The sequence below is a fragment of the Cyrtonyx montezumae genome, unplaced genomic scaffold (genome assembly GCF_038088225.1).
Source record: "Cyrtonyx montezumae isolate F1298 unplaced genomic scaffold, pur_monq_1.0 scaffold_0, whole genome shotgun sequence".
NCBI classification, from domain to species: Eukaryota; Metazoa; Chordata; class Aves; order Galliformes; family Odontophoridae; genus Cyrtonyx; species Cyrtonyx montezumae.
This window is the reverse complement of record NW_027071824.1, coordinates 53,118,696-53,134,282: the sequence shown is the minus strand read 5'-3', so window position 1 is coordinate 53,134,282 and position 15,587 is coordinate 53,118,696. Positions and strand designations below refer to the sequence as shown.

The following is a 15,587-nucleotide window of genomic DNA, read 5'->3' as shown; positions in this document are numbered from 1 at the left end:
AATAAATCAGCCTATTACAGCAAGTTCTTTACAAAAAAGATTATTTTTAAAACATAAGATATAAAGTTAGATGTGGTATTACATAGAAGCATATTCAAGAGCATTTTGCATAAGCCAGCAACACCAGTTGTGCTGCGTTGCCCTCTTCAGGTCAGTAGCAGTCATGTTTTCAGTCCTGCTTGACTAGAAATTCAACAATCTTCTGACAAAAGGTAAAACTGCACATCTGCAGTTTCAAGTTAACAGCTAACTCTATCCTACCTAAGCTTGAAGTATTATTCTACAGGATTTTCAATCAAAAAACTTTACAGATTGTCTCTGCTTTGCCTGAACTTCAATACCAATCTTGAGGATTTTCAAAGCAGCTGGTGTTTTAAAAGACTACAAAACAACTTCAGTACTGGTAAGCAAGCTTGCAAAGCTCCACTGATTGACCTCATGAAGTAAACTGAAGCTATGCAAATCCATGTTAGTGAACACAGAGGTCAGAAAGTCAGAAGCCTTTATAGTGGTGGAAGGCAATGTAAAAGCTAGAAACTGGACTTGAAGTCTGACTAATTCAACCTTGAAATACAGCAAGACTATTCACTCAAAAGAAGAACAAAAAATATTTTCCTAACTTATTAGTAAAGAACGACAGATTCATCATGTTACTTGACTTAAAAACTTTTCAGGTAGATCCAATATCCTTCAAAAAATTGGTTTCGGTCAGTTTTTAAGTGCTTGTCATTGTGCAAGCCACACTGCTATATTAATTTTAATAATTAATGGATTTTTGAATTTATTATTTGAGCTACATAATAGTGTGGAAACAGGAATAAAAAGTCCTTCCTTGTTTGGGAAGGGGTGGTGGTTGGGCTTCCAATATATTTACAGAGCCAGATATTCATAATGTCTTAAAGTGTTTAATCTCCCCCTCTCACCTTGATATTTTCAGAGGAGAGGTCAGAGTAGACATGTAAATCTATTTAGACATCTCAAAGCCACACCTTTGACATAAAAAGCAAAGTGCTCTATTTAACTGGTACGTTGCTAAATATGGTGAATTTGAATCACATTACTAAAGCAATATAACAATTTGTAACTGTAAAGTCTAATCATGACATCTTAAGGGATTTAGAATTGGAAAAAATTTAAGCCTACTACTAAATTAGGCAGTAAAATTAATAACCTAAAACAAAACCCTTAGAAAGCAGAGGTAAATGAAAAGGTTGTTTCAATATCATAGCACCGGTATCCAAATAAAGGAATGAACAAGCAATCTTGGATCATTCCTTCTTGGGCCAGCAGACAGTAAACAGCCTGTCTGAATGCAAGTGACTGACCAGAAAAGCTCAAAACTATTTAAGAAAAGTTCCTTTAACTTTTCTTTCATAGTTTTGCGATTTTACTCTCAAGAATGAAGTCTCAAGAATTCTTTAGACTCTTACAACAGACTACAGAGGGAAAGAGGGAGAGAGAATGACAGGAAGCAACACGCAGAGGACAACCAAGAACAAGTGGGTGAGCATGACCCAGTGAGAGTGTGGACAAGTTGGCGTGAGACAGAGATATCAAAACTAAAGAATGAGTACAGACTAGGCAGACAACAACAACACTGTTCCCATCTGCAGCACAAGATAGCATGCAGTGGTTTACCAGGGCAGTCTATCAGCATCTGACTAACAAGCACTGCTCCAGTGCCTGAAGCCAGAAGTCCTACTGCAGATTGAAGGAAACTTCTCGTCACTTATCAGCCTTACAGTAAGTCCAACTGTAAAATCCACCAATATTAACCATGAGGAAGAAGTCCTCATGACAAACTAGCTATAGTACAATGCATCTAATAGTGTTACTTTTCTGGTATGACATATGCAAACCATTGCAATTATTTTCTCTCTTCAAGTGGAAAAGGCATTCTATTTAGCAGTACTACCAGAGAAATGGTTTTATGCAACTGTCATTTGAAGACAGTAGCTTATATCTCTGAAGAGATTATGTGGGGCATATTTATTTATTTTTGAAGCATATCTAAGTAAAAGTGGCACAAGAAAATGGTCACTGTTTTTATACTACTCTGGCAGAAAGTCTGTACCTATGTCAAAGCTTCAAACCTGTACAAGTTTCTAGAGACACACTTTAGACTATGACAGAATAAAATCACCAAATCTCTTAGCTAACTTAAAATTACATTAGTGACATGCAATCTTTTTCTTTGTCTTCTATGGCAGATGCTAGGATTCCAGTCGAATCTTAGCTGCTGCTCTTAAAAGGAGTAGTGCTGTACAAAGCTTTAAAATCACTTGTGTTTAGTTTAGTTCTGACTTACTCAGGTACTATGACAGTATTTTCGCCATCTTTTCCCATCCAAGTTGGATACCACAAGGGGTATGATTTATATTATTCTTTAAAAATGATTTTTAATAGACAAGATTTTCAGATGAGTGAGCCTTTGAGTTATGAAGATATACTTTTCAATGAAGGTCAGATATCAGATCTTTATTGCATTTCTTTTTCTGCATTTTTAAGAGCTGCAAAAATTGATTTTTCTTAGCTACCATCATTTAAACACATTTCTTGGAAGGAGAAGAAACATCTACAGCCAAAAAGAACACACCAACCACCACCCTCTATGGAGTTCCCTTCACAAAATTTTATTGTAATATATCGGGGATAATGGAAAGGAGGGAGAATAAGAGGAGTAACTCTTCCCATTGAAGGTAATGTCTATTAAGTTCCTGACATCCAACAGGTTTATTTATCTACAGAACTGCTGTATAAGAATACACAAGGGATGAATGCCTAACTTATTATGAACCCATACTATCCTGACAGATATTTATGCAGGAATATGAAAATAACCAACTAGAATGCAAAGCTGACTTTTGCTAACAGTAAGAGAAAGTGAATTCTGTTGGGTTGAGGTTAAATAGATTTCAAGAATATATTCATGTATTTCAGTATATGCAAGCCTGTCACTGAGTACTGCAAATTACTGTTGAAATTATAGAAATTAACTTCCTGTTAATTTCACAGTTTTCACAACACTTTCTGAAAACTTCTCTAAACACCACCTTTTATGATGAGCAGTTATCAGTACACAAAGCAACAAGACAAACAAAAAAAGCTAGAAACACCTGCATCCACCTTTTAAGAAAGAGAAACATTACTGAAAATATTGAGAAGTGACTGAAAATTCATTTGCACTGAAAATAATATTTCTCTCTCAACTTTCTCAAAGGCTGTCTCAGCATCATCTTTATTTATGTTTGGTCTTCTACTCTTAATTAGATATTTGGGGTTTAACTATACCAAGTAAAGGTTTCCAACTGAATAGCTAATGTGAAGATCAGCACTACAGAATAGAAGTATAAAAACAGAAAACATTTTTTTAAAGAAAACTTTACTAGCATAAAAATCACATGATATCAAAATTTCACTCAAGTCTTAAGTCCTCTAAGTTATTAAAAAAAAAAATTCACTTCATGTATCCACGCATGTGTTTTTTATAGAAAGTTTTTTGTTTGTTTAAAGTCTATGAGAGAATAACAACTCAGTTGTCCAACAGAAATAATGCTGAGCAAAGCACTTTTCCTGATGTATACTTTTTGATACCTAGACTAACCTTGTCATCTGCTATGATAACCGATTTCCGTTCTCAACCTAAGGTTTCAGTATGACAGTGAATCTCTTGTATCTAACATTTAAAAAAAAATTCAGTCTCATAGCAACACTGATAGTCTTACAGATTTTAATGTGTCACTAAAACCTGTTATGAAGCAGTAACATTATTCACAAGACTTTCTTTTTCATGTGACAGGTGCAAAACAAATGTAAATAGCTGAAAATGTTTCAAAGCCAGATCAGAGCAGAATTCTAATTGATGAGAGACTACACTGCTTTTAACCACGCTTAGTTCTGATGTTCACCACGACCATAATGCTATAAAAATAAACATAAAAAAAACTGGAGACTTATTCCTTGGAATTCTTACAAACAAACTGATGAGAAAAACAGCACCAGTGTGTTAGATCAGAAGAAAAAGAAAAAAAGAAAATCAAAGACTGCTTGGTATTGTAAAATACATAATAAAATAAAAGGTAAGAACTGGACACAAGATCTGTGCCTCTAAATTTCACTTTGTAACACCAGCAAGAAAAGAAGCCTACACAGTGGTTAAGGGAATAAGTGATGATTCTCAAGTGTTTGATTTAGCCATTTCAAAGCACATTTTGCATTCAAAGTAGGCTCCATGCTTAGTTTTTACACATCAAACTACCATCTATACGAGCTTTAGCACATTCTTAATTACTCACATAGGACACAATGAATGGTAAATATTTATTAGAATAAACACAACCCAGTTTGTCCTTACTAATTCACACAAGCTTTCACCATACTGTTAGAAAAGGGTAAGTATAATTACAAAAAGCCATGGTGATGACATATGAAAGCTCAGGTGAAAAGTTTAATAAAATTGATTTTATTTTGTTGTCTCCTACCTGATAAATTCTAAATGGGATGTACCGAAATCCACTATCTTCTGGAGGATACTCCATGAGTTTTCGATTTATAGCCCAAAATTGCTCAAATTTATCTGTGAAGGTAAAAACAGATTTTGTTAATATTAGTAACATGCCTAATTCTTCAGCAATAAGAGATAAATGAGGCATGATTGAAACAATATGCAAATGCAAACTTTTTGTACCGGAGTTATAGATTAACTGAAAAACAGGCAAAAAAATTCTCAGAGCGTTTATATTTGTATATGAAAGTCTTAAAATAATCCCCAGTGACACATGAACTAATCTGAAAGTACACTGTCAGTTTCACAAGACATACTGGAAATAAAAATTTTGTTTGAAAAATATTTTTGTTAATATTACGCATACAACTAGCTTTAGCAAAACAGCTAAAGGCAACACACCATTTTCATCCCGTTCAGACAACACAAGAACTGAACAGTATACTGTGCTTACAATTTGTTAAGGTCAACATAGGTCTAAAGCAATACTTTATTTTTTTTTCAGATTTAAATCAAGTACTCAATTCAAGAAAACCAATAGAAAACAGAAATATGAAGGGCTGCAATGAATAAAGCTGCCACTAACCTCAATGGAGAAGGCACATTTAAAAAGAGAAAAGCAAGGGATAAGTTTCCTTATAGGCCCTAACATTTAAGGCACAAAATACAACAGCTGGGTCTTCAGCAAGAACATAGTTTCAGATTCTTTCCTCAGAGCAATGCTGAGCCTCATTATTAGAGAATTCAACCACTGTGAGTCAAGATTAACCTTAGAAATCTGATCAAAGCTTCCAGCTTCCAAAACTGTTGCAACTGCAGAAAACTAATATAATCTGAGATTTGCTACTCCTGAGCATACAGTACCAGACATCTGACAGTGCAACAAAGGATGCAGTGAATACACAGAGCAGAGTTTCTAAGTTACTGCTTTTCCTGATTGAATATGACACAAAATTTCAGAAACAGTAAGCAAACTTCTGCCAGGCATTCTGCTGCAGCATTTCCTGATACCTATTTCAGGAAGTATTTCCACACCCTTTTTTCCTGATTAGAGCAGCACCTCTGGGCAGGTATGTGCCTGAGCTGCAAGGTGCTTGACAGCTAACCTGCTGGAGACTTCAGCTGTGACAATGATGACCCTAGAACTAGCTGTGCCCAAGATTTGCCCTACAAAGGCAAATCCTGCAAACCCCAGCCTACAAAGTCAGATATTTATTCATACAATAAGCAAAAAGAATGACAGCAGTTTTCTCATGAGCTCTGCTAGCAGGAAGGTACATAGCTCGCTCCAAAAGTGATGCCACTAGAGGTTCCGCTTCTACTATTGTACCACCAACATTTGCACCTGATATCATGGGCCAACATAATCAAATAGGAGGCATTACTTTTGGAGTAGCCCTCATCCAATAGTCAGAGGTGTTAAGACACATAATGCAGTGGAGGTGGAGCATTATCTAAAGATATCCAAGATATGTCTTCCTCAACATTCTACTGCTGTCCTTCAAATAACTTTACACAGAGATTTTTATTTTTTAATCACCAGAAGCTGATTTGGGTGTAAGAAAATTACCACAAAATTTTAAAGAATGCAGGAAAAGATTACCCAGTCTGCATTCACACTAATACATACAACCTAGTAAGAGCTTTTATTTGCATCAAGCACATTGGCTCAATGCTAGAATTCCACATTTTTAAAGAGCATGAGCAGCAAATTTAGAATTTTAAGCTTAAAGGAAAAAAAAGACACCCAATTCTCCTCCCCAAATCCTTCTGAAAATATGAGTAAAAGGTGTCATTACTCTCCCACTTTTGTGCCAGCGCCCTCCATTTATACAAAACTGACATAAGGAAGCTACTAACAATATTGTAAGCAGCAACAACTTACTAGAGCATTAACTACATAGGACTGAAAGGCACAAAGCTGCTGGGCAGAAGTTTAACAATCAAAACTGAATTTTCACCAAGCCAGTAACCAAGGAAGTTTTGTACCAAACAGCAAAAGCACTCAGTATGCTCATCTCCCTCACTCCAGAGAATGCTATGCAGGGTATGTAACATCTAGATTCCCATACTGTCAAAAACAATTACTTCTGTTTTCCGGGATCAGTTCTAAAGAAAGTGCTTGACCAATACATTAAAATTTCTGTATTAGCAAAATCAGTACTCGTAAAAAAACAAGATATCTGCACCTGAAAAAACAGTATTTCAATTAATGGTAATAAAACTCAAACAGAAATGTTAAATTAGTGATAGCAGAAAAAATTCAGATGACTATTAATCACATTACATAAACAAGAGCTTTACATACGTTTGCCACAAGCAACTTATAAAACCCTTTTCCTCTGAATTTTATGTCAATGATCAGAAAGTTAATAACCAAATAATGGAAGAGAGATCCAGTTGAAAGAAACCTCTTAGTTGTCATTTATATTTATAAATACATATTTATTAGAAACGCAGCCAGTAGACAGCCTTCAGTACAAAATGTATGCACTGAATCTACAAAGTTTTGAAAATGTATTTACATATACGCAGAAATAGTAAGAGATGACAAACCCACAAGAACAATGTCATCATAGTCTCAGTACACCAAATCAGTAAGCAACAAATAGTCAAGTAAGTTACATAATGCATTTGGTGCTCAGATAACTCACTGAAACTGTTAATACCCTCAGAACTCCCTTTAAAATTGTTTAAGACAGCTACAAAAAACAAAACAAACAAAGCCATCACCAAAACACCACACTGAGAATTATGGTTTCCTCCATTAAGCAGAACTGGAAATCATTTAAATCACTGAAATTAATCCAAACACATAATGGTTACACTAAAAAGCTGTTAGTAACTCCAGTCATAGCTTAGAATACCTTTGTTGTTGTTAACAGGCAGCAATGTTTGAATTTCTAATATTAAGCAGCTGTAATTAAGGATTAATGCAGATGGAATTTCCAAGGATGGACCTCTTTCTCAGACTGAGACGTGTTCTTGAGACAATCAGAAAAATCAGTATTCATTCACATTAGCGTGCTACAGTCATTCCCTGAAACTCAAGTGCACACTTCAAATGAACAACTTGAATATGGGTAATTATCACAGAAAGATAAACTATATCCGGAGTAGCTTCTACTAAAACAGTGGTCAATGCATATAGCCTGGCAAAATGAAGTTCTCAGTGTAGAAGGGTGACAAAAAGAACAAAAAAAGCTTTTTAAACTTAACAGCAGAAAAATTATTATACATCAGAATTATTTTTCTCTGCATGTGACACTTGCAACTATTAACAAAATACTGATTCCAGAATTCAATATTTTTCAACAAGGCTGCAGAGAAGGTTTGAATAACAAAAAGAACTACATGCAGAAATAAGGGAAAGATTACTGCTTAAATTCAACAAGGAAACAGCAATTCTGGGCATTTACCTTCCTGTATAATTTTTAAAGAATCAGAAAAAAAAACAACAATCCAACAAGTAGGTGTAGCACCCAGGTTATCAGTTATGCATGATTTTTTTCTGTATGATTCATTGCTTCTTCTTAAAGACATACAGTTTTTGTTTTGGTTTGATTTCTTTTTAAGCTGCTTGGAATTTAGTTCTAACTCTATACAAACAATAGCAATTCACAGCTGGCATAAAAATGTATCCAATTCTTGAGTCAAAAAACTTCAACTTTTTTCTTCTATTCTCAGTGGTTCACCACTGTACAATAACCATATGAACCACAGAAATGATGTACAGCTTGAGCAGAATCAACCATAACATTAACAACTGACATAACAGAATCGTGGGAAAAATTAGACTAGAAGTGCCTTTGGAGAAGAGGTTTTGGAATACAAGCTCCTGACTAGAATAGAGCTGCCCACATTAAGTTAAATGTAATTGCTCAAGGCAGAAAAGCTGAGTTCTCACTGTCTTCAAGGTTAGATAGCACCCTGGGCAATGAGTTCACATTTTACCACTTTCACAGACCTCCCTTTATCCCAACAGAATCCTTCCAAGTGTAACCATCTTTTGTACTTGTCAAACTCCACACTCAATGGAGGTACACCCAAGAGGAGTCAGAACTCCATTTTTCTTTCCAGTTTCTCCCTTCAGGTAGTGGAAGGCTGCTGTTTAATCCACCTTCAGCCTCTCTTCTACAGGCTAAAATATACAGACTCTTCTATTGCAGCATATATTCCAGACCACTAGTTGTCCTAACAGCATTCTATGGATTCTCTGCTGCTTGCCAACATTTCTATTGTCAACAGAGTTTCAAGGTGGACACAGCACTCCCAGTGCATCTTCACTAGTGAAGAGTCAATAGGCATAACTATCATATAATAACTATTACACCAGGAAACACAAAGTTCATTTGCCTTTTCAGGATGTCTTCAGACAAGATCAACTATAGATGCATACAGAGAGGAAGTTCGAAAGATTCTACTTAATGTGACAGAAGCTAGCAACAGAAACATGGAAATTTTCATATCGTAGCTAGTAAAGGAGCAACACAATGTTAATTTATTCATCTCAAGTAGTTGTAATTTTACCTTCTAATTAAAGAACAATCATTGCTCGTGAAAGTATCTTGCTGGAACGATTTCCCCAGTAGTTTTAGGTACCCTCCAAATTCTCACTCAGTTGCTGCATTACTACATAATACGATGGAAAAGAGTAAACACTGTAAAATTTTAAAGTCAAGAGCAAACAAACTTGGCCTGCTCACTCTAAATGAATAAGCCATGGAATCATATTGAAAGCATATACCATGCTAACAAGCTCAAGTACTAGCAATAATGAAGCACAGTGGATACGGGACTCAAGGTCAGCTACCAGCATCTATAAAACCTTTCAGAACCATTATCATGTGAATTAATTTAATTCAGCTCATTTTGCTTGTATGCACTACACCAGCAGTGTTTAGAAGTACAAAAGAATTAGGAGAAACTTCATGTACAATTAGCTGTAAATTCTAGTTAAAAATATAAAGTCATAAGCCATGGTGTAAGATTAGCAATGGATTAAACACAAGAAAAGAAAAGGATTTCTCCCCTAATATTCTGCAGTTAGGTTTGAGATCAGCATACTTCATACAAATATTCCTATGCTACATTTTTTCTATTAGTTCTCAAATAAAAGTAGTGTTCTAAAGCTAACTAAAGATTCAAAGCATACTGCTTAAATTTTACAGGTTAACAGGATATTCTGAAAGCTGTATGACGAAGCAGAATTTGGGGTCTGACAGATAATGCATTATGTGAGAAGGGCTTGCCTTCCCCTTTCTCCATGAAGCAGCCACACCTTGCCAACATTCTTTTCACTTACTAAACATCCTCCCTAAACAGAAGTTTCACTAACTATGCTGTTTCCTCACCACTACCTCCCTTCTTTTCTGGGTCAGCAATTTATCTGGAAGAAAGTAGTCCCTTTCATTCCTTCTTTCCATTATTTATATGTGAAAACACATACCTCCTACTTAAATTAAGCTTTCTCTGCAGCCTAAAAGGGAGAGCTGAGTAGGTATTGTGACTTAAACTGAAAAGAAAGTACTGCTGACTATTAAAAAACAACACAATTATTTTTGAAACACAACTCACAGGCTAGATAAAAGCAGAACAGCAGGGCTTGTCGTAGACCTCCCTGGATTAGTCAGAGTTTAAATGACTCCTGATAATTCTACTCATCTCCAGTCTTCTGGACCAAATCCAGACAGCCTGAATACTTCAAATGAAAAGAACTCTGGTCTTTAGAGATAAGTCTACTTAGACATTTGGTTAGACTCATGCCTCCTTCTGCATACTTCAGGGAAATGAATTTTTTTCCAGGGAGAAGGTGCTATGAAGAGAACAGGATGCAGTTAAGAAAAGGGGGGTTCTGTATCACTTGTATCTAACTAAATCTAATATTGGGGGCGGGGGGAAAACAACTGGCAGTTTAGAACCACAATATTGCACTTTTGTGGGTGCATCACTAGGTTAGACATTTATGCATACAGGGTAACACACCAGTAAACACTACAGAACTAACATTCAAGTCAGCAACAATCCACTATCACAAAAAGCAAAACAAGACACCCCAGAAAATCCCAGGGAAGGCCTGCTCAGAGACATCTGATTCATTCTGCTGCTCCAGCCTGACTGAACCTAGCCAGGTTTATTGGCCCCAACTCAGCACCGGAACAGTTCTGGGCAGAGCTCTTTGAATCCTGCTTTTGCCAGGCTGTTCCAACATCAGCAATCTCAGGATTCAGCATATGCTATGCTCTCTTAACTCCAAAATAAGCAGGTAGTGACAATTACCGTAAGAAAAAATAGGCACCTCAAGAGAATTTTAATGACCAGACCAGAAAGGTAATAATTTTCTTTTTTTTATTCTTCTTAACCAATAAACACATTTTCAAAGAACAGCTGCTCTGTCTTTATGAAGTAAAACAAATCTCTGCAAACAGAACATGACTGTTTTGGTAGAAATAAAGGGAAGAAGAAAAGAAGATGGCTTTGTGATGTGAAAACTAACAGCTTCTTCATTCCTTCTCTTGCTGATTTTCTACATACATATTGCCTAATTTAGGTTTCAGATGATGAGTTGTGATGACAGATCTCTTCAGTTACCTACACATGCTTATCATCTTGGACTGAGGTAAAGAACAGTGTTGACTTCCATTGGTTCCTTACAAGAGGAAACACACACATCATAGCTGTGGGCCATGCAGCACAAAAGACACTGATAACGTTATGGCATTTCACTCTCTGGGAGCTAAAACATTTCAAAATAGGAATGTGATAACCCAGAAACATGCGATATATGCCCCTTAAATAAAACAACAAAACAAAAAAAACCAACACAGGACTGTTTTAAATATGAAACTGAAACTGAGAATTAGAGAAAATACAGGTCTCTTTCTGTCAGTCAGTAAGGTAAGAAACAAAATCACATGAATTTAAAAAATATTCCAAATATCTGTAGAACTTTTCTGCTTTAATAAGAACAATTCAACATGGCCATACACTCACACTGTAGGTGAGCCCTACAGCATGAATAAGCATTACATTCTTTTTCCATAATATTTTCAGTAAAATAATGACTTCATTATATTTTAAAATATATAACGAAGTCTTAAAAGTGGTCGTGAGATTTTACTGTTTATTTTGCCCACTCATGCATCTGAAACATCAAGTCTAGCCTTTACCAGCTATAAAGGATGCTTGTGAAAACTTCAGAATATGGTTGCTTCTCTACCCACATCTGATGAAAAGCAGCTGTGCCAAGTCTAAAAACCTTCTTTTATCAGAACTATCATATACTGAAAGTTATAGACAGTAATTCTTTGAACAATGAAAGAAATATAGCTCTCGCCCTAAAAAGAGTTGAAACCTCATTTGTTTGATCCTAAGTCATCATTAGGCCCACAGTTTGAATATTTCAAAGCAGAATGCCTTTTTCTACCACAAAAGGCCAGAAGAAACAGCCACCCACTTGAAAATCCTTTTTACCCATGATAAAAACAGCCATAACATCATTATAGCAAGAACATTAGTAACATTTTCCATCATTTCTGACCAAGGAATTTCAGCAATTCTTACAAAGGAGCAGAGGTTAGTGTAGCTACATACCCTGCCTTTATTGCTTCCCTACCACATTCAGGCACCCATGATACTGGTCAAAATTAGGACAGCACAAATGCAGCTGGCCCAAAGAAGTGCTCTACCTAAGGAAATATCTACTTTATGGACAAAAATCAACTAACTGAAGTGGTTTTGCTTGTTCCTCAGACAACTCAACCAATAGGCAGAAAAATAAATTACCTCCTTCATGTAGTAGCAGACTGATACAGAAACAGAAATAGTGGAAAGAGGGATACAAAGGGTGTTAGGAATATCTATCAGTTGCTACCAGCCACAAATTCACTATCACAGCTCTATAGATGCCCTTTTAGGGAGCCTACAGCCATTGGAAAACTTTATCATGTTACCCACTCTAGTACTTTCTTCTCAACAGAAATATTTATACCAAATTATTCTCGGTAGGTACACTTCCCCAAAAAAGCAAAATAGGATTTTTCTTTCTCTTCCCCCCCCCCAAAAAAAAAGCGTTATACTCAAGTAACATATCCCATAGGTATTGGAATCGATCACTAAGCAGAATAACACTCCCTATATTTCATACAAGAAGGAAATTATTTGAAGTTTCACAGAAACAAACCCTGTAGATGTATCATAACTAACAAGGCAGTTATTGCAAATGCTACTTTCTTTTTTGTGGTGATTCTTTCTTGTTTCACAAAGAGTTTTAAAATTATTACATTTCAAACGAAAGCCTATAAAAACACTCAGAAAAATATAACGTGCTTAAAAAGAGTTTTCTTGGTTTCACAAGCTTTTCTTGTTTCGTTTTTATAAAGACCTGAGAAATTAAAATTAGCATTTGAAAGTATTCAAAACATTGTTTAAACTTCACATTTAGCTGTCAGATTCCACAGGTGTGATTTCTCACTAAATACAGTGAAACCTTCCTAAATACAGTTCAATCTTGCTTGGCAACCTCTGTTCTTAACAACAGTAAAAATCCAGTGTGCCTAGAATAGAAGATAGACAAATAATCAACTAAAAGAATCTGAGATGAGAACAGAAAGAACACCATCTACTTGTTCTCTTACCTTAGAACACTGAAGGTGTACATTAGAGGTTCTAAAACAAAGAATCTTAACTGCACAAATAAATAGTATGAGTTATCTCTTCTGCCATTAACATAATTTACTCACATTAGAGGTCTTGTAGCTTTAACTGTAACAAGACTTAATATAAAGAGCACAAAGTGTGCTACTGCAAATATACCAACAGGAGTAAGGGACAGGGTTTCATTTTCAATAAAGCTAATAGTTCTCAATATAGAAAAGTGTGCTGGCACAGCATTTTGCTTCTCTTGAACTGAACTGCTTGCAAGACAAATGCTACTAAACCAGAATACAGTTTTCTTACAGAATCATAAAAAGTGCAGTTTCAATTGAGTTGTGACAATACAGGCTTTAGGGATATGTATTTTCTTATGAATTCTTACTGCTAGATGACCAGAACACTTTATTTACTAATACACTCACTGTAAATTTACATCAGTCAGCTTACTATTGATATCTATAACAATCTCTCAAGCAGTTAAACTATTTTGAATTGAACCAGATAAAATTCATTTTTATCCCACAAGTTTCGCACATATTTAATGCATCTCTCAAGATCCTACTAGTCAAAACATCAGGTTAAGATAACCCTTGAATTTATAACCCTGCTTCAATTAAATCATTATTAGAAACCAGAGTTTCCAAGTAAGCACTCAGACTTCAAAATTATTACAGAAGTCCCCTTTACCACATAATAGGAAAAAAAATTGAAAACCCACACATTCATTATATAAACACACCAAATCAAAAACAATTTGACACCTCACTGTCTAAAGCAAACATATGCCTTAAAACTTCCTGCATTCAGAGTCTTTCCCATTCTGTTTAATTTTAACACACAGAGTCACAGAATTGTAGGGGTTGGAAGGAACCCCTATAGATTATCTAGTTCAACCTCCCTGCCAGATCAGGCTCTCTAAATCAAGCTGCACACAGGAAGAAGTTAATTCTGTTTAGTATCTCAACATACTTAAATGTGTTAACTCTTAAATCTTCCATAAATCTACCATTAATGATATAACAACTTCTGAGATCAGGAAAATGTACTGAAAATTATTTTACCAGCCAGTAACATCTGAAACCTATAAACTTTTCAACCTACAGGCCTTAGAGATCCATGATAAGTAGGAAGAGACACCGAAAACAAATGAAGTTGTTTTACATTGCAATATAGATTCATACCCTCTGTTTAAAGGAGGAGCATTAGTTGTATAATGTTCTGCTCTGAATTATTTTGCTGATTTTTTCAAAGTCAATACTCAAAAATAAGAGACCTTTGTGAAAGCCACAGTAATACCAGGAAAAACATCTAAAATTTGGCAAGGGTGGAGGGAGTAGAATTTATTAATCTACACAGCAAGGTTACTGAAAGTCCACATCTATGATCTATGATCTATCAATGACAATCCTTAAGTATAAATTGGAGGAGAGCTATTTCTCTTTCTACAATCTCAGATAGTTCAAGGTGAACACCACTTATACCCCCAGTGTGACCATCGGTTGTATAAAAGTACACGAAGTATTTTGCTGCTGGTTTTGTTTTGTTTAAACAGTTACGACTCAACTCGATTCACTACTCAATTTCAAGTTCCTTGAATATCCCAAGGTACTTTTGGGCTATCACATAATTACTGTTCTTTTTAATAAAACAGATCTTTTCCATGACATATTTGAAGTAATTTATTAGCATGGTAGTACTAAACATAATTAATATTTGATGCAGTGTATTACCATTCTGTAACCCCATCCACAGTTGCTTATGATCCTTTTTTTGCATCTCATTGATGACTTGACTTTTGTGCTTTAAAGCATCTGCTTCTTTTATGCAAGCCATAAAATGAGCTTCAATCACATCCTTAGAATGGCAGTGTAGAAGATCCTTTTCTGGAAAATTCTACAAAGAGAAAAATAGATCAAGAGAAATAAATGTATCACAGACCTCAGAAGATGAAGAATAAAAGATTATTTTAATCTGGTTGATACTTATACAACAGAAGCAGACCACAACTTTCTACTTGTTATAGATAACATCTATTTTCTCTCTGATGAAGAAAGGTTTAGCAGTGAAAAATGTTCAAAAAAATTGAAGTTGAATAATTTTCTGTAAAACTAGGAATTACTCTAAATTACTCAACCTCAACTTGAATGTTTAAATAAGAAGGTGGATGTATCTAGGCCCTTACCTACTTTCCAAATTCAGGAAAGTGTTTTAATATGCTTTCAAGCATATGTTCAGTACTCTAGCAATTCCTACCACTTCACAATGAAGTTTACATAAAAAAGGTTTTCTCCAGTTATCATAATCCACTTATATGAATTACAGTATATAGTCCATTAAGAAATATTTATGCTCAAAGACGCTGAGAATCTTGCCCAATTTTACTTAATACATGGGTCTGTTAGACTGTGTAACGATTCCATACCCTTTT

General features: G+C 35.3%; 1 protein-coding gene across 2 annotated transcripts in view; it reads right to left on the bottom strand.

Moving 5' to 3' along the window:
• ATG5 (autophagy related 5) overlaps positions 1-15,587 on the bottom strand; it is a 73,723-nt gene that overhangs the window by 40,151 nt on the left and 17,985 nt on the right. For both annotated transcript variants that reach the window (XM_065735609.1, XM_065735616.1), the window contains exons 5-6: positions 14,890-15,052; positions 4,482-4,576 (exon numbers count right to left, since the gene is read on the bottom strand). In XM_065735609.1, the coding sequence (XP_065591681.1) occupies positions 4,482-4,576; positions 14,890-15,052 (258 nt within the window). The remainder of the gene's footprint in view (positions 1-4,481; positions 4,577-14,889; positions 15,053-15,587) is intronic.